At 44.1% G+C, this 18,571-nt stretch overlaps 1 protein-coding gene across 2 annotated transcripts in view; it reads left to right on the top strand.

The window, feature by feature from the left end:
* NCMAP (non-compact myelin associated protein) overlaps nt 1-14,039 on the top strand; it is a 41,986-nt gene extending 27,947 nt beyond the window's left edge. Inside the window, exons 2-5 of one of the 2 annotated variants that reach the window (XM_077899100.1) lie at nt 1,364-1,484; nt 4,843-4,928; nt 8,208-8,292; nt 11,228-14,039. In XM_077899100.1, the coding sequence (XP_077755226.1) occupies nt 4,850-4,928; nt 8,208-8,292; nt 11,228-11,369 (306 nt within the window). In that variant the 5' untranslated portion in view covers nt 1,364-1,484; nt 4,843-4,849 and the 3' untranslated portion in view covers nt 11,370-14,039. The remainder of the gene's footprint in view (nt 1-1,363; nt 1,485-4,842; nt 4,929-8,207; nt 8,293-11,227) is intronic. The other variant, XM_077899101.1, reaches the window with a different exon arrangement.
* The last annotated feature ends 4,532 nt before the right edge of the window (nt 14,040-18,571 follow it).

Genomic DNA, 18,571 nt, shown 5'->3' with positions numbered 1-18,571 from the left:
TTTTTTTTTTTTTTTTAACGTAGAAGTGCTTTTATACCTGGCAGGTTGTCATTATAAGAGGTAGCACACTTACCTTTGTGGGAAGAGAACTAGGTGAAAATGATAAGGAGGGATATTTTGGTTTCAACATGAAGGTTAATTTTCTGGAAAAAAAAATTCCCCAAAACTCAAGGGGCTACTTGGAGTAGTGAGGTTCATGTCTGTGGAAGAAACCAAGTCATGCCGAATCTTCCCATGTTTTAAGTGATGGGGAGAAATCGATCCCCGTGTTTTGGTGGATGGAGGGCATTTGTGGGTTACCTACTTTGAGTTACATACAGTTGGCCAGTTGAGTAGTGATCTGTCAGTTTTGTTGTCTTATCCAGGGAGGAACTTTTAGACCGGGCCAGAAGGAAGGAGGGTACCACAGGGGCAGAGCAAGGGGGAGGTGGGATATTTGGGACAGGTTGGATCTGGCAATGTTTATCCTCCAGATATGGCTCTAACACTCGACCAAGAGATAGGCAGAGAGAAAGGAGGAGTGACTCAGAGAGTAAAAGGTCCTGACCTCCCATCACTTCCCGGACTGACCTCCCACATAGGACCATTTGTAAACAACCCAAGGAAACAACAGTTCCTTGTAGATCCTATAAACGTGATTAAGGTTGTGCTGGAGACAGAGGTTCAGAGTGTGGCCGAGGGCAGGCATCAGTCAGATAGGACCGGTCAGGGTCAGGGGTCTGGGGCAAGGGCTGAGCCCCAGCCTGTGTGGTTTTCTCATCAAAGCCCATCGTTGATTCAGGGCCTGGGTGCCGGGCCCTTTGTGTCTTGCACATTCCCAGGGAGGCAGTCCAGTGAGGGTTTACAGAGAAGGGGACGCAGAATAGGACAAACGCTGGCTTGAATGCTAGCATGGCTACCTGTTAGCCTTGTGAGCTTGGCTTGATTGCTTCGCTACTGTGAGCCTCAGTTTCTTCAAAGGGCAGTGATTGCACCTTCCTTACCTGATGGGTATGAGGATTGAATGAGAGCTCCTTCATAAAGCACTGAGTACCATGCAGGCACATTATTATTATTATTATTGTTATTATTATATTAACCTCTGTCATTGAAAACCATTCTCACCCTCCCTGCACCTTCCTTGCTTTTCTACGGCCGAGGACCTGGTCACACACAAATTTGATACTGAAATCCCCCAGCTGGACCTCACTTGGTTAACAAGAATCGCTGGGTCCCACACATGACAACACCCACGTCCTTGACAATCAAGGACCACCCCCTCCCTCCCACCTTCTCTGAAGCGGCAGGAACAGAGATGCAATTGAGAGCCTTGGGTCCTGACATAAGGCAAGATATACTCTGAGATTACTCAATGTTCCCTCAGAAAGAAGAATAGTCGGCCCATCCGAAAGGACGTCTGCGCCGGAACTGAGCACCCACGAGGTCACCTTGAAGGGCCTGCAGAGGAATCTGAGTCCTGGTGGCCTTAGGCAGCTGCATTACTGGTCAGTGTGTGTGTGTGTGTGTGTGTGCATGTGCGTGCACACACCTGCATGTTTCTGTAGTAACCCTGTCAGGAATCCCTCTAGATGTGCAGGTAGCAGGGGCAGGTTGGTGCAGTGGGAATCATACAGGCTTGAGGCTTGTATGATTACAAGGCTTGTATGATTGGCCCTAGCAGGGCCAGGTACCTATGCCAGCTCTGCATCTTCCAGACGGTGTAAGCAGGAAAGACAGCTTTATACCCCCAACCTTGGGTCCTCATCTAATCCAGGGGACAAGAAAACCTATTTTATGTGGCATTTGCTAGTTCAATGGATTTAAAAAGAAAATATCTGGCTAAAGGTCTTGGTACTTAGCAGGCATTGGGATAGTGGCTTGTGTCATTTTTCTGCATGTTGGTCCCACGGAGGCAAGGTTAGCTTCTCCAGTGATTATGTCATGCCTCCCTCACTAGGTGATCCTCCATCAGTAGCTGCCTCTCTGTCTCTCTTTTCTGTTTTGTAAAGGAATTGTAAGAAAGCATTGTTGGTGAGTCTTCTCAGCTTGCTATTGGTGGGGATAGAAGCAGAAGGTTCAGGCAAAGGTATAATATGCAAATGCATAATGCAAAACTCTTTAGGATGGGATGGGGAATGGTGGGCAGTGGGGGGCAGGTGCCTCTCCTTGGGAGTAGGAATGGGGGCAGCAGGTGGGATAGGGAAAGACTTTCATTCCATATCTTCATATGGGTCCAAATTTATTTTTAGAGAATTTTTTCTTGTTTTGAGCTCCAGAGCCACCTGTCTCTGAGTTCAGCAAATATTTGCTAGTACCCACTAAAATACTAAGAGCCACCACTTATGAGCACTGAAAGCACTTTCCGTGCTTAATGTCTAACCCTCAGCTGCCTTGGAAAAAGCTACCTCATTTTACCAATGAGCAAACCAAGCTAGGAGAAGTTCAATCACTTGCTCCAGGACTTCTACTAGCAAAGATGAGAAGAGTCCGATAATTTATCTGGGAGAAGTAGGAGGAGGATACAAAAAAGACCCCAAACAGCCTCTCCCCTCAAGGACCCGACAATGAACTTGGAAAATTAACTGCCAGACAGAGCAACTGAGACACATGCCCGGGGTGGTGCTTCTTTGCAAAGCAGTGCTGTGGAAGCAGAGAACGTGGATAGTTCTGGACAGGGGAGTGGGAGCCTTTCTGGGGATGCTTGGGCTCAATCTACGTTCACTGTGCAGGGGGAGCAGGCAGTGGGGTCTGGCCAGTGGGCCTGTGTAAGGAGGTCAGGAGATGGGAAGCCCAGCCAGGAAGAAAAGCCAACCTGTATGAGGAGGCCGGGCAAAGCCGGGCTGGGCTCCTTGGGAGAGCCCAAGTCGTGGGAGTCAGGACTCCTGAGGATCTGGTCTTTGGGAGGAAGGGACAGATAAGAACTATGGTTTTTAGGCCAGTCCCCATGGCTTAAAGGAAGGCAGAGAGGGCCATTCTGAGGCTGAGGCCCCCAGGGGGTGGGGCAGGCCACAGCCACCAGAGCCCCCAGCCTGGGTGCAGATGGCCTGCCCCAGTGCAGGTGCCCTGACCCATTTCCACCAGGAGCTGGGGGAGTGGGGAGCTGCAGCTCAGAGGTGGGAACTCTTAGGAGATGTCCTCTGGGGGCGGGGGGGGGGGGGGGGGGGGTCGGCGGGGAAGGCCAAATCCTGGGCAGCCAGTCTGCTGGCAGCAAAGACCAGGAATGATGGGGGAGGATGGAGTGGTCCGTTGTCACAGCAGTTTGGCGGAGGCTGGTGTGAGGAGCAGGGAGACTGGAAAGAGAGGGTGGAAACAGCCAGTGAAGGGTTTTTGCTGCCAGCTGTTCAAGTGTGGGCACTGGGAGATGATTGTTTTTTTCAGCCCAAGAATGTTGTGATCAAATCTACAATCTCTCTCTCTCTATCTCTCTCTCTCTCTCTCTCGAGCTTCTGGAGGCAAGGAATCTGTCTTGCATTTTTCTAGTGTGTTCCCAGCACCTAGCACAGTCACTCAGTAGGTGCTCAATTAGTATCTGTTTAGTAACTATGTAGAACCACAATCTATACAGTGTTTATGGGTATACACAGACATGGTAAACATTTTAAAACTTTGATGAAAAGAATACACACTAATGGCTAAGGTAGTGGTCACTTCGGGGAAGGGAGGAAATGAGGTAGAAGTAGAGTAGAAAAAGGATTTCAACTAACTCACTTTTTTTTTTTTTTAAAGATTTTATTTATTTGAGAGATAGCAATAGAGAGAGCATGAGCAAGGGGAGGGAGCAGAGGGAGAGAGAGAAGCAGACTCCCCACTGAGCAGAGAGCCCAAGTGGAGCTCAATCCCAGGACCCTGAGATCATGACCTGACCCAAGGCAGATGCTTAACCAACTGAGCCACCCAAATGCCCCCAGAATAAATATTTTTTTAATTTTTATTTATTTATGATAGGCACATAGTGAGAGAGAGAGAGAGGCAGAGACACAGGTAGAGGGAGAAGCAGGCTCCATGTACCGGGAGCCTGACGTGGGATTTGATCCTGGGTCTCCAGGATCGCACCCTGGGCCAAAGGCAGGCGCTAAACCGCTGCGCCACCCAGGGATCCCAATATTTTTAAATTATAAGTAATAATGTAATAGGAGCCCATGTACTCTGAACAAATGTTTATGATCATATTTGCTTTTTCTTTGTTAAAAAGAAAAAAATGAGGGGCACCTGGGCAAGCTGGCCTTTGTCCTCTGTCCTGTCATCCCATCACATGTCCATCCTTCAGGGCCCATTCACATTTAGCTTTTCCTTGAAACCATTCTTCACAGCCCAGTGATGGCTCATGTCACTGACTGCTTAATAGCATAGTTAAATTTTCCATCTGCTTGCTTATTTATTTACTTCTGTGTGCCTCTTAGATTATAAAGTTTCTGGAAGCAGCAGCGGCATTTCAGGCATCATTGGAGATGCCAACAGTCCCACCAGCATGGGAGGCGGATGCCCTGGGTTAAGGTCAAACCTGAGGCTCCATGAAGCTTTGGGAACTTCAATTTTTTCAGTAAAATGACAATAATCACTTCCCTCGCACAGTTTCTAGTAGATCAATTTAGACATTCTGGGTGAAACCTAGTTAGGAAAAATTTAATAAATATTGTTGAGTTAATGTAAGCTGCTTTGAAAAATGAAGTTCTTTATAAATGTCAGACTTGATTTTTAATTCTCCACAGTAGATAGTAAAAGGCCTTGTATTTACTGGCCACCAAGAGAAAATGCATGCTTGCCTCTTCTCTGGTCATCCAGGTGAAGACCGAAAGAGGCAGCATACAGGCATTGTAAAGCTCACTCTGATGTTAAACAAAATTTTATCTTTGTTCTTACCAGGATCGAGATGACCACAGCCACCCCTTTGGGGGGTACTACGTTCTTCTCATTGAACGTGACCACCAGAGAAGACTTCCTGTACAAGAGTAAGGCCAATGTGGCTTGGCAGCTGGGGGAAGGGTGGCAGGATGAGGACATGGTCAGCTCCTGGTATAGAGGCCAAGAGCGTGGGGTCTGGATAGACTGACTGTCTGGGTCCCAGCCTCACTTGTTCCATATGCCCGCTGTGACCCTGAGCACATGACCTCACTGCTTTGTGCCTGCTTCCTTGTCTGCAAGATGGGGATATTAATGAAGCTACCCCTGAAGGTTGGTGTGAGACTAAACTAGATGATCCATGTAAGGAGCTTAGAATAGCCTCGATGCACACAAAGTACCTAACGATTATAACCATCACTGCTATTACTACTATTATTGTTAGGGAGTTTTGGGGGTCTAGAGGGCGGTAGACATTTGCATCTCCTGTAAGATGTTCCTAAATGAGTCACCTTAGAATGTAACTGGTTTCATACTGTTCATACCAATTTTGCAAGGCAAAAACATTCCATCAATTCACAAAGGAGTAAATGAGTGTGGGTGGGAGTAACCCTGGGGAGACATTTGCCAGGAGCAAGGAGTCCCCAAAATGAAAAACTTAGCAACCACTCTCAGAAAACCAATGAATCTTTCTTTTTTTTTTTTTAAGATTTTATTTATTTATTCATGAGAGACACAGACAGAAGGCAGAGGCATAGGCAGAGGAAGAAGCAGGCTCCATATAAGGATTCTGATGTAGGACTCGATCCTGGGACTCCAGGATCACATCCTGAGCCAAAGGCAGACATTCAACCGCTGAGCCACCCAGGGGTCCCAGTGAATCTTGTGAGGGGGAGTTGGGCCCATTTCCGTCACTTTTATTGCTCTGGTACACAGCCTTGCTCATGGAACAGGCCTCCCAACACTCACCAAGTGTTTACCCAGTGATAACGGCTCCAGACTGTTGCACTTGCAGGAAGCCAATTATTGGCATGACATGTGTCTGCTGTAGAGACCCAGAAAGGGTCACTCTTGGGACAGGGTGACTCTTGGGACAGGGTCCCACATGTCAGCCTGCTCCTTGCCACGTGCAGAGACCTACAGAGGCCTGTTGACGTAGCTCAAAACAGTTCTGAAGGGAAATGCAGGGTAGATAGAATCTCCATCAGCAAGATGGGAATCATTCTGCTTTTATTTAACTAAAGGTAGTGACTCTCAACTAGACGATCTTGTCCCCTGGATAAGCTTGCCAGATTTTGAAAATAAAATATGGAACACCCAGTTAAATTTGAATTTAAAAGAAGCAATATTTGTTTAGTATAAGGATGTGCCGTGCAATATTCAAGACATACCAAAAGTTATTCATTGTCAGAAATTCTAATTTAAACAGATATTGTGTACTTTATCTGGCCACTTTATTAGCAAGGGACATTTGACAGCATTTGGACACTTTTGCTTGTCACAGCTGATGGGGAGGTAGAAGCATTGTCAATGATATCTAGTGAGCAGAGGCCAGAGATACTACTAAATATCGTACAGCACTCAGGGCAACCCCCCACAACAAAGGGTTATCCAGACATGATTGAGAAACCATGAATTAAAGTAGCATCACTGGGCTCCCCAGGAAGGAAACAAAAAACAAGTTATTCCATGGTGGATTCCCTACCCCACCCCCTTTTCTTGCCTTCTAGTCTTTCTTCCTGTGAATATTTGGACCTAGTTTTGTTTTTATTTGTAAACCTTTTATAAGAGCACTATATACGCTCAAAAAATGCGCAAATCATAAGTGCGCAGCTGGATGAATTTTTACAAAATGAAAACACTTGTGAAATCAGCCTGCAGATCAAGAAGTGAACCACCACCAGTATCCCAAAAGTCCCAGCGTCCCTTGTCACACCATCCCCACTTGGTCAAGGGAACCCTCTGCTCTGACTTCTCCCACCAGACATTAGTCCTACCTGGTTTTAAGCTTTATGTAAATGGAAACATACCCTATATACCCTTTTATTTGGCTTCTTTTAGTCAACATAATGTTTGTGTGCACATATTTTAATGGATGCAACATAATGTGTACATGTGGGGCTGTACATAATATCATATTCTCTTTTCCAAACATCATTCAAATTATAGTATGATATTTCATGAGATAGGCATACCATACCTTATTGAACCATTCCCATATTTAGAATAAATACCGTTGTAATTAACATCTCCCTTCATACAGCTTTTTCTGTATTTAGGATTATTCCTTAGGATAAACTCCCCAGAATCAAACAGATTAAAGTATAACCCCCTCTTTATAATTTTTTTGTGTGTTTTCAATATCAATTCCAACAAGGATATTGATCTTGGACATGGAATTAGAGGTGTGAAAATCTAAGATATTAAGCTGCAAGGACATTCATTATACCTTGTTTTTCATAGCATAAAATTGGAGACAACATAAATATCTTCAATACAGAATTGGTCAACAAATTATGGCACATGCAAACGATGGAGAACTGGGTAGCCATCAACAGTCGTGAAAAACAATGTAGTTACATGGAAAGACGATGAGGATATGGTTGTAAAACTGTGAATGGAACATGGTTCCGTTTTTATCAAGTGCATATTTTTCCACTTTTAAGACTATTTCTTGGGCAACCCTGATGGCTCAGTGGTTTAATGCCAGGACGTGATCCTGTAGTCCTGGGATTGAGTCTCACGTCAGGCTCCCCATATGGAGCCTACTTCTCCCTCTGCCTGTGTCTCTGCCTCTCTGTGTTTCTCTCATGAATAAATAAATAAAATCTTAAAAAAAAAAAAAGACTATTTCTTTAAGGTGGATTTCAGACATAGGATTAATAAATTATCCAAAAGTGTTGGTGGCTAGCTATTTAATATGCATATGTGCATATACATGATGACATTGGTGAATGTATATATATATGTAGATGATCAGTGGTTCCTGGGGCAATGAGTTCTCTTTCTTGGCTTGTATTTATATTTTCAAAATGAATTACAAAATCACATATTACTTTTGTATGATGAAAAAGAGGGAAGGGTGTTTTGCTTGCCTATTTCACAAAGGAAGTTAGATTCTGTGCTAGGAGTGATAATAACAGGATGGCCTGAGACAGAATTTTGGCAGGTTATGTGCTGAGGACGCTGCCCTCCATGTCCCCCTGGAGGTAGGGGTGCACTGCTGCTCTAGAAATGTCTCTGTCCCGGGGTCAGCAGTCAGGGTGCTAGGATATCCCATAGTCTCCCCGCCTATCTAATGAGGATGCAAGGTGCCGGGTGTAAGTCCCCCTCCCAGTCTCTGAATGTTTCAGTTTGCACATTTGCCATTTCCACCCCTCTCCTCGTAGGTTCCGGAGCCATCGTTGCTGCCATTGTGGTAGTTGTCATCATCATCTTCGCCGTGGTTCTGATCCTGCTAAAGATGTACAACAGGTATAGGATGCCCTGGGCTCTGATGGTCTTGAGCCTTCGGTGATGTCAGAATGAATGGGAACTAACATTTATAGGTGCCAGCTGTGTGCTGCAGAGTATCCATGAGTCCATCATCAAATGCACTAACCTTCTGTGGGTCCTTTTTTGACCTCTGTTCTCCTGTAGAAACTTTATGGTAACCAAATATTTTTGTACCTGGAGAAATATTTTTTAAATATAATAATCATCATGACAATGCTAATGCCCTTGAGCACTGTGGTAAGCCCTTGTAGGTAAATTATGGTAATAGAGGAATGTTCCAATCCTTTCTCTCCAGGAACCCTGTGCTAGGGTGTGTTGAGCAGATCACATGAGTATTTGAGGAGACAAATACTGGAATGCCTGTCACTCCAGCTATTATTTGCCTGGGACCAAATAAGAGAAAATAATATCATTTGATTGCATAAAGAATAAATGTGTTATCACCTCACGTGTTAGCATCTCTAAGTCACAACTTTGCTAGAAGGTTATTCTTCTCAGGCAAGAAATCAAAATAAAGAGATTAGGAACACAACCATATCACAGCAGACTTGGAAGACATTTAAAAAAAAAAGAGTAGAAGTGTGTTTATTGGTGAGGAAAGCCATTTACAATGTATCGGCAAAGTTTACAAAAATAATATGTACATTATGATTATACATGTGGGTTACACACATAATCAATGAAGATTAAAATATTTTTTAAAATATTTTATTTATTCATTAGAGATACAGAGAGAGAGAGAGAGACAGAGAGAGAGAGTCAGAGACATAGGCAGAGGGAGAAGCAGGCCCCCCTCAGGGAGCCTGATGTGGGATTCAATCCCTGAACTCCAGGATCACGCCCTGAGATAAAAGCAGAGCTTAACTGCTGAGCCACCCAGGCATCTTTTTTAAAATATATTTTTTTAAGATTTTATTTATTTAAATCAAGGAAGATTCAAATGATACACAGCAAGATGTTAACAACCAGTGTGTCTCATGATGGGATTAATAATTGGTTAGTTGGTTTTGGCAGAGGGAGGGAGTATACTTCTTCATTTTTGAGATGCAAACAGGCATTGTTTTTATAATAATGTTCATGTTTTATATTATGTGTTACATGTATATAATATACATATAAAGATCTCTTACTGTGTGCCACGCATAATTCTAAGTTCCTTATGTGTGTATCAACTCATGTAATTCTCACGACAACCCCACCAGGTGGGTATTTTTATATCCCCCAACTTTATAGCTGTGAAATGGGTACCAGGAAATGAGCCAACAAGCCCAAGGTCACTCAGTCCTCAGTGGCAGAGTTGGGATTCAAACCCAGTACATGCAGTTTCCAAGAAAATAGTCCCACCACTATATGTAATAATAATAAGTTATTTTTAAAATGTTGAAGGTATTACAATTTGGATCTGCCCCAGACCAGGAAGTGGCATCCAAATGCAACTTCTGCCCTTCATTCCTGCCTGTTATTGCAGGAGCTCTGAGCCCCTTCCTTAGGCTGTAATTTGGGTGGAGACTCTACTTTACCCACCCCACCCTGTTTACAATGATGCCTGGGCTGCAACTTAGAGACCAGAGCTTAGTCTTTGGCCTCTTAAAGACGGGCAAGTCACTTAACCTCTCTGTGCCTCTATTTGGTCATCTTTAAAATGGAAGGCTCTTCAACTGGGACCAGTTACATGGAGAATGTAACCAAGTGGGACAGTGATGGTTACATGGAGAATGCCCTTGTTCCCTTGTTTTGAGGAGTAATTAGGGGTGAAGTGGCATTGATGTCTGCAGCTAACTCAAGTGGTTCAGGATTTAGAAAAACACTCTGTGTAATTGTGTGTGTGTGTGTGTGTGTGTGTGCATGTGTGTTAATGAAGAGAGAGAAGGCAAATGTGGCAAACTGCTGGCAATCAGTGAATTGTTCTGTGAACGATACTCAGGTAATAGTTGTACTATTTGTGCAACTTTTCTGAGCATTTGAAATTTTTTAAAAAAGTATTATGTTAGATCAACAAGATGAAATTTCATGTAGACCTTAGAATTAATGATTATTGTCAGTCACTGAATTTTCTGGCATATGATATGAAAGATTGGATGTACATTTTAAGTCCATTCTCTTCTCAACTATGCAAAAAGTTCTTAAATATTTCTAGCAATAAACTTGGCAACATAATGAAACTGCAAAATTTAACTCACACTACCACTTTGAACTGAAAAAAATCATAGTATCTTCATTTGTCTTTTATTTTTATTTTTATTTTTATTTTATTTTATTTTATTTTTTTAAATTTTATTTATTTATGATAGTCACAGAGAGAGAGAGAGAGAGGCAGAGACACAGGCAGAGGGAGAAGCAGGCTCCATGCACCGGGAGCCTGACGTGGGATTCGATCCTGGGTCTCCAGGATCGCGCCCTGGGCCAAAGGCAGGCGCCAAACCGCTGCGCCACCCAGGGATCCCTCTTCATTTGTCTTTAATGTGGTCACCTATCTGGGGCAGCCCTGGTGGCGCAGCAGTTTGGCGCCACCTGAAGCCTGGGGTGCGATCCTGAAGACTCAGGATCGAGTCCCACATCGGGCTCCCTGCACGGAGCCTGCTTCTCCCTCTGCCTGTGTCTTTGCCTCTCTCTCTCTCTCTGTCTATGAATAAATAAATAAAAATCTTTAATAAAAAAAATGTAATCACCTATCTGAGTCACTTAACCCATTCATTAATGGGGAAAAAATACAGCTAAATATCTCATCTGGGTTACACAAAAAATGGAAGGGTCCGACTAGCTGATTTCTAAGGTCCCCCCCAGTTGTAAAATTCTGTGATTGGCAATCAAGCAGCGTGATTTAATGATGATCTACGTTAATCTCATTGCCAGAGCCAAAATCATAGGTTAGACAAGGTGGAAGACTCAAGCATGCATGCGTATCTCATTCCAGGAAAATGAGGATGAGGCGGGAGCTGGAGCCCAAGGGGCCCAAGCCAGCCTCGCCTTCTGCCTTGGGCCCAAACAACAACAGCAGCCAGCACCCTGCAACTGTGACCTTCAGCCCCGTTGACGTCCACGTGGAGACTCGGTGACTGTCCCCCCACGCTGGTGCTATTTTGGCCACCGTCCAAAGAGCCTTCTTCAGTCAAGATCCAGAAGCACATTTCTCCTCTGGCAGCTTCACTATGAGAGTTCCTTCCAGGATTGGGTCAACGGGAACATCTCTTATGCAATTCCTGATGCTTCAGGCAACCCCCAACCCTGTCTTGCCCTGCCCCACCCTAGCTATATCCATATCCCTGGTGCCACCCTTCCAAAAGGCTGTGGAAGATTCTGTTGTGATCTGATGAGGTAGAGCTATGTTGGGAATCCACTGAAGCGGGTGTGGCTCTCTCCCCCAAGCACAACTGCTAGACAGACAGACAGCCCAGGAGTCTTCTGGTCAGGAGTCAGGGGTCAGCACATGCTCCCAAGAGTTATCACAACAGGGTCTGCCACTGGGGTCCTATCAGAATAAGTGCTATAGCCATATCTTTGCAGAGCAAAATGCTCAATCCCATTAATCAGGCACAGGGGAAACTAACTTGGGCTAACTAACCAAAAAACCAACTTGTTAATGTAGGACTTGTTCTGGTACTAGATGACCGCTAGCTAGCTTATGACAACAACCAGTCAGCAGATTTTGGTTGGGGGAGAAACAATTCTCCTCAGAAGTTTTCTATTTCATTAGCAAAGAGAGGTGAAGGAATAGGATGACCTTGAGGAATGATGGCCTCTGGGGTCAAAGCTTATTGCAGTGTCCGTGGGCCTTGAATGAGTCTGGAGCTAGTCAGAGCCCCTCCTCTCCCTTTGGGGCAGGATTAAGCCTGACTCAGTCTCATTTCTTGGCTTCCCTCTGGTTTCTGAGCAATCCTCTCTCTCCAGGTAACATTTCCCTCCAAGGACCAGTAATAGAGACTGATCAGATGACAATCCTGTTTATGTCACCTGGGTCCTTCCTGATAACCTCACAGAGATTCAGAGCACATTCAAAGTATGACATTTGCAAACCATTTCTCTCTTTGACTCCTTAGCCTGGAGAACAATCTACTGAGAGGGGAGCCATTTTGAAATTAAGACTTTCCTTCCAAGCCCTACCTCCTGGTTGTGTGGTCTTGGCAGAGTGATGCGAGCACTCCGTCTTGGGTTGGCTAACCACGAAGTGGGGATGATGACCTCTGCCTCACAAGCTTACTTTAACTAGTCAAGGACTTAGTAGAGCAGCTCGGGGAGTGCCTGGCACTCAGCAGATGCTTAATAAATGAGAGCCAGCATTATTGTTACAGTATTTCTTCAATGGCAAGACATATTTGTTCACATTTTAAAGATTCTGAAATCAGGATATGTCTTCAAATTGATGGGTCCATTAATGTAGTATTTTTTTCTCTCTCAAAAAGCTGTTTTTAATCTGTTGTACACCTTACAATTAAAGGCATCTTGGAAACAAGGTCATAAATCTTTACTCTGTTGCAGAAAGTGACACACTCCGACATTTAACCTCAAATTCTAAGAGTCTCTTCCTCTTGGAATCAGAAATCTCTTCTGAGGGGAAACTGGGGGTCAGGAAGGTAAGAAGACTGACCCAGGGTCACAGAGTCATGTCATCCCACTATAAAAATGCTCGCTTGGATAAGTCTGGAAAAATACTGGCAAATACTTCCTACCCCAAACATCTTTTCTCCCTACTGTGTTTAAATATCTACCAAGTATCAGGTGCTTGGCAAGATGCTTTCATGCAAATTATCTCATAGGATTTATTTTTCCAATAACCCTGGAAGGAATTATGTTTTCTGTTTGCAGCTGCAAGTTGCAGATTCAAAGAGAAAAGGACTTGTCCACAGCCACACAGTTAGTTAAGTTGCAAAGACGAGACTCAAACCCACGGCTCTTTGAACCCAAAGTCCCTCTCTCTGTTGTACCACATTCTTCTTTAACATCCTGGCTCAGAGAACATGAATTTCTTTTGTGGGCCGAACATGTGTCTGAGCAAAGGCCCATGTATCTCAGCAGATGTCAGGAGTCTAGCTTCCAAATTGACAGTATGGGGCAAAGCCACTTTGGTAGCCTCCTCTGGGCTCCCATGACTGGAGCCAAAGGCCCCCTCTCTGAGCCCATCAAAGCTCTAAGGATTCCTCTTTCATTTCCCATAAGTCTAATCCCCAGGGAGCAAAGGGTGAAATGGCATCCAACCAGGAAAAGCTATTTCCTGAAGGACTCAAATCCCAAATAGATATGTTTCCAAAAAATTGTTCTGCTTTAAAAAAAGAAAAAAAAAATTTTTTTTTGGAATGTTCCAGCCCTAAAACCAAACTCTTCTGTCCATACTGGAATCTTCCTGGAATTATTAGAGGAATTATTCTCTGTTATATGTTCTTTTGCTAAATGAAAGCTTGGAAGTGGAGGAGGGGGGAGAGAGAGAGATGAGGGGAGGCCAAGAAAGGGGTTCTAGTGTTTTGTTTTTAACTAATGAAGATAACTCAGTAAACATCCTTTGAGGGCACCTATGTGCAAGGTGAGGTGCTACTAAACACACTGTCACTGTCCCCACTCTCAAGGAGGCTGCAGCTGGTCTCCTGGGACGGGCCTTGCAACACAGGGGAGTATTTCATTTCTGACAGGTGCCTTTCCTAACTGAGCAGATGCTGCCTTAATTGGCCACTGAATCAACAAAAGATACTAAATGTCTAAAGAAAATGTCTAAAAAATAAAGAGACTTAAATCAAGCATCCGTTGAGTTGACTTCAATTAAATTTAGAGTTAACAAATACCTTTTCTAAGAACTGCCTTCCCCTAACAATGTAAATAGGGTCCTGCGGGGAAAGCCTCGGCTGTTGCAAACACTGTGCTCTCATTTCTAAAGGGCGGTGGGCAAGGTGGGCTGCCGACAATGGGCCTTACCATGAGTTGGAAAACTTGGTAGCTTGTTTAACTCTTACAAAAGGAATCCCATTCCAGAGCCTGCTGTTAAACACCAGGAATGCTGATATGTCGAGATTTGGGGGCCCCACGGAGAGATGTAGACATTAGAATGCAACCCAAGTCACCAATAACGACATTTACCATTCATTGTTTCTGATGTGTTCTGATGTGTTCCAGGTATGTGATGAGCCTTTAATACGCACCAGCTCCTCTAACCATTACAGCTCCCATGTGTAGGAGCCATCACTATTTCTATTTTGGGGATGAGGAAACAGGCACAGGGGAGTAACATGTCCTTCTTTCGGTGGCCCTTCTTGTGTTTGGGGAGCCAGCCTCTTTGAGAAGCAAGACCATCTCCTGCTATAAAAGCTGAAAAGGACAGACACTCATTTTCCTGGAGTCTCTTGCTGCTAGGGTGAGGGCATAGGACCCACGCCCTGCCAATCAGGCACCTCTGCTATGGACTTTGAATCCAGAAGTTGGTAACATCAAAGGAAAGGAAAGGTGCAAATATGCTCTGGTGGCAGGTATGTTGGCTTGCTGCATTTCAAGAGGCAGCAACATTAGGAGTTCTAGCAGCATGGCAGGCCCGTTCTTGAGTCCAGCCCTATATCGGTGGAGTTGGCTATGTGAGCTTATTTTGATAGCAACAGCCATGGCGTCTGGACCAAACTGGTTCTTTAGTTTGCTCTGGTCCCCCAATGAGGAAGTATTTTAAAAGGACCTAGAAGGGGGACGCCTGGGTGGCCCAGTGGTTGAGCGTCTGCCTTTGGCTCAGGGCATGTTCCCAGAGTCCTGGGATTGAGTCCCACATCGGGCTTCATGCATTGGAGCCTGCTTCTCCCTCTGCCTGTGTCTCTGCCTCTCTCTGTGTGTGTCTCTCATGAATAAATAAACGAAATATTAAAAAAAAAAGGACCTGGAAAAATGGATAGGATTTTTTTAAGTAAAGCTTTTTACTGAAGTACAACACACACGTACACACACACACGTATGTGTGACTCGAAACATGTTCACAAAAACTGAGCTCACTTGTGTAACCAGCATGAAGATGAAGAGACAGAGCATTTCCAGCATCCCAAGAGCTCCTTTCCTCCCCCTACCCCACTCACCTCCCACAAAAAGTAACCAGTGTCCTGACTTCTTCATCCCTAGAACAATTTTGTCTATAAGTAGAATTGTGGTGTAAACTCTTTTGTTTCTGGCTTCTCCTGCACAACACGATGTTTATAATATCTGTCCACATTCAGTTGAAGGTCGTTCGTGCTCATTGTGGTCATCTTTGATACGTGATGTGTTTTTATCCACTCTACTGTTTGATGTACATAGAAGTGGTTTGCAGTTTGGGTCTGTAACAAGTAGGACTGCTAAGAACAGTTTGGTGGTCATATACATATTTCTGTGGGGAATATTTCTAGTTGAGTAACACACAGGGTATAGGTTATATTTAGCCTTCGTTGACAGTGCTGAACAGAGCTGCACCAACTAACATCCCCACCAGGAGAGTGGGGGAGTTCCACTTGCTCCACATCCTTCACGGACACTAGGATATTTTCAGAATCTTGAATTTCAGTCATTCTGATGGACTCACAGTGGTTTCTCATGATGATTTTAATTGAATTCCTTGATGATTAGTGGAACTGGTCTCCTATTTCATGTTTTTTTTTCTTTTGGTTTTGCTTTGTTTTTAAATATTTTATTTATTTGAGAGAGAGAGAGAGCAGGGAGAGCAGCAGAGGGAGAGAGAGAAGCAGGGTCCCCGCTGAGCAGGGAGACCAATGGGGGGGGTTTGAACTCAGGACCCCAAGATCATGATCTGAGCTGAAGACAGATGCTTAACCCACTGAGCCACCGAGGCGCTCCCATTTTTTAATGTTTCTTAGCCCTTTAGATTCATCTTTTGTTTTTGTTTTTTTTTTTTTTTTTTTTATTTATTTATGATAGGCACACAGTGAGAGAGAGAGGCAGAGACACAGGCAGAGGGAGAAGCAGGCTCCATGCACCGGGAGCCCAATGTGGGACTCGATCCCGGGTCTCCAGGATCGCGCCCTGGGCCAAAGGCAGGCGCCAAACCACTGCGCCACCCAGGGATCCCAAGATTCATCTTTTGTAAAGTTACTTTTCCATTTGTCCCTTTTTTGATTTTGGTTGTCTTCCTTTTTCATTATTGACTTGTAGGAGTTTTATATACGTTCTGGATATAAGTCCTCTGTTATCCTGTGGCTTACCTTTATTTTAATAACAGCTTTATTGAGTTATAATTTACATGCCATCAACTTTACCCTTTAAAACATGCAAGTCAGGGCGTCTGGATGGCTACTTGGTTAAGCATCTGCCTCTGGCTCAGGTCATGATCTTAGGGTCCTGGGATCAAGCCCCACATTGGGCTCCCCACTCAATGGGAAGTCTGCTGGTCTCTCTGCCTCTGCCCCTCACCTTGCTCATCCTTCCTCTCTCTCTCAAATAAATTAAATAAACTCTTTAAAAATATATACAAGTCAGTGGTTGTTAGTCTATTCATGGTGCTGTGCATCCATCACCACTAATCAAATTCCAGAACATCACCCCCAAAAGAAGCTCCATATCCATTAGCAGATAATTCCCATAGCCCTCTCTCGCCAGACCCTGACAAGCATTAATTCACATTTTCTATGAATTTTCCTATTCTGGACATTTCATATTAATGCAGTCAGACAATATGTAGCCTTTTTTAAAAAAGATTTTATTTATTTATGAGAGAGAGAGAAATTGAAGGCAGAGATACAGGCAGAGGGAGAAGCAGGCTCCATGCACCGGGAGCCCGACGTGGGATTCGATCCCGGGTCTCCAGGATCGCGCCCTGGGCCAAAGGCAGGCGCTAAACCGCTGCGCCACCCAGGGATCCCCTTAATGGTGTGTTTTAATGAAAATAACTTTTAACCCAAATGGTAATTTACCAATGTTCTTCTTTTTTATGAGATATTTTTTAATATTTTATTTATTTATTCATGAGATACACAGAGAGAAGGAGAGGCAGAGACACAGGCAAAGGGAGAAGCAAGTTCCATTCAGGGAACCCGACGTGGGACTCGATCCCGGGTCTCCAGGATCAGGCCCCGGGCTGAAGGCAGGTGCTAAACTGCTGAGCCACCCAGGGATCCCCAATGTTCTCCTTTTTAATTAGTGCTTTTTGTATCCTGTTTAAGGAATCTTTGCCTACCTAAAGATTTTGAAGATTTTTCTCATGTTTTCTTCCAAAAGTCTTATTATTTTACTTTCCATATTTAAATATACAATCCATCTGAAGTTCATTTTGGTGTGTGAGTGTGTGTGTGTGTGTGTGTGTGTGAGGTAGGGTCAAGATTCTTTTCTCTTATAGACATCCTATTGACTCAGGAACGTTTTTTTGAAAAGACCATTCTTTCCTGCAGTGTCAACTTTCTTATGAATCGAGGGAGTGAATATGTGTGGTTTGGGTAGAAATTTCATAGACCAAGAAAGGTGGCAAAGACAGGTCAGGTGGCAGAAAGAAAAGCAAGAAAAAAACTTCGGAGTCAAGGCAGCTTGTTCAGTTCATTTTCTCTCTCTTGCTTGCTTATGTTCATGAGCACGTCCAGGCCCTGGAGATACAGTGGCAAGCAAGATGGATATGGTGCCCGACCTCACAGAACTTACTGTGTAGCAGGGAAGACAAACAATTAAGCAAACAACTACAATTTAGAGTAATTTTGTGATAGGAGGAACCTCAGGGTTTTTTTTTTTTTTTTTTTTTTTTTTTTTTTTTTTTTTTATATAAGCCTCTTGCTGGAGTGCCTAGTTCAGCCCAGAGGTTGGTAAGTTAGGAAGAAATCTCCCCAGAAGAAACAACAACTAATAGTGAAAGACTGAATTGGAGTAAGTCGGGACGAGTAGAAGGATGGCAAAAGAGATCAAGATGAGCATCCTGCTGGAGAGAGAAGCTTTGGTTTAGCTCATGTCCAAGGGAGCAGTGGGAGATGGAGAGGAGAGGGAAGAGAAGAGAGGCTCTAGTATGAAGGATCTTCAGTGCTTGGTTATTTTAAAGGGAGTAGGGAGCCACTGAAGGTGCTTGAGCATCGAAGGGACAGGGTCAGATCTGTGCTTTCAGGAGATTAATCCTGCTACAGTGTGCAGAGTGGCATGGCGTGGGAGAACAATTTAGAGGCTGGGAGAACAATTTAGAGTCCATTGCAAGAAGTAACAGGAGCATCTGTGTATCTGTTAGTTTTTAAATGCCTTTTCTAAATAGCCCTCTAATTGTAAAGTTTTGTTCTTTTCCCTTTTTTAAGTAGCTCTTTGTGGGTGTGCAGTAACCCAACAAAAATGTCTCCAGGAATTG

Source organism: Canis aureus, chromosome 5 (assembly GCF_053574225.1).
Source record: "Canis aureus isolate CA01 chromosome 5, VMU_Caureus_v.1.0, whole genome shotgun sequence".
Classification (NCBI taxonomy): domain Eukaryota; kingdom Metazoa; phylum Chordata; class Mammalia; order Carnivora; family Canidae; genus Canis; species Canis aureus.
The sequence above is the reverse complement of the archived record's forward strand: the minus strand, read 5'-3'. Positions and strand labels throughout refer to the sequence as shown.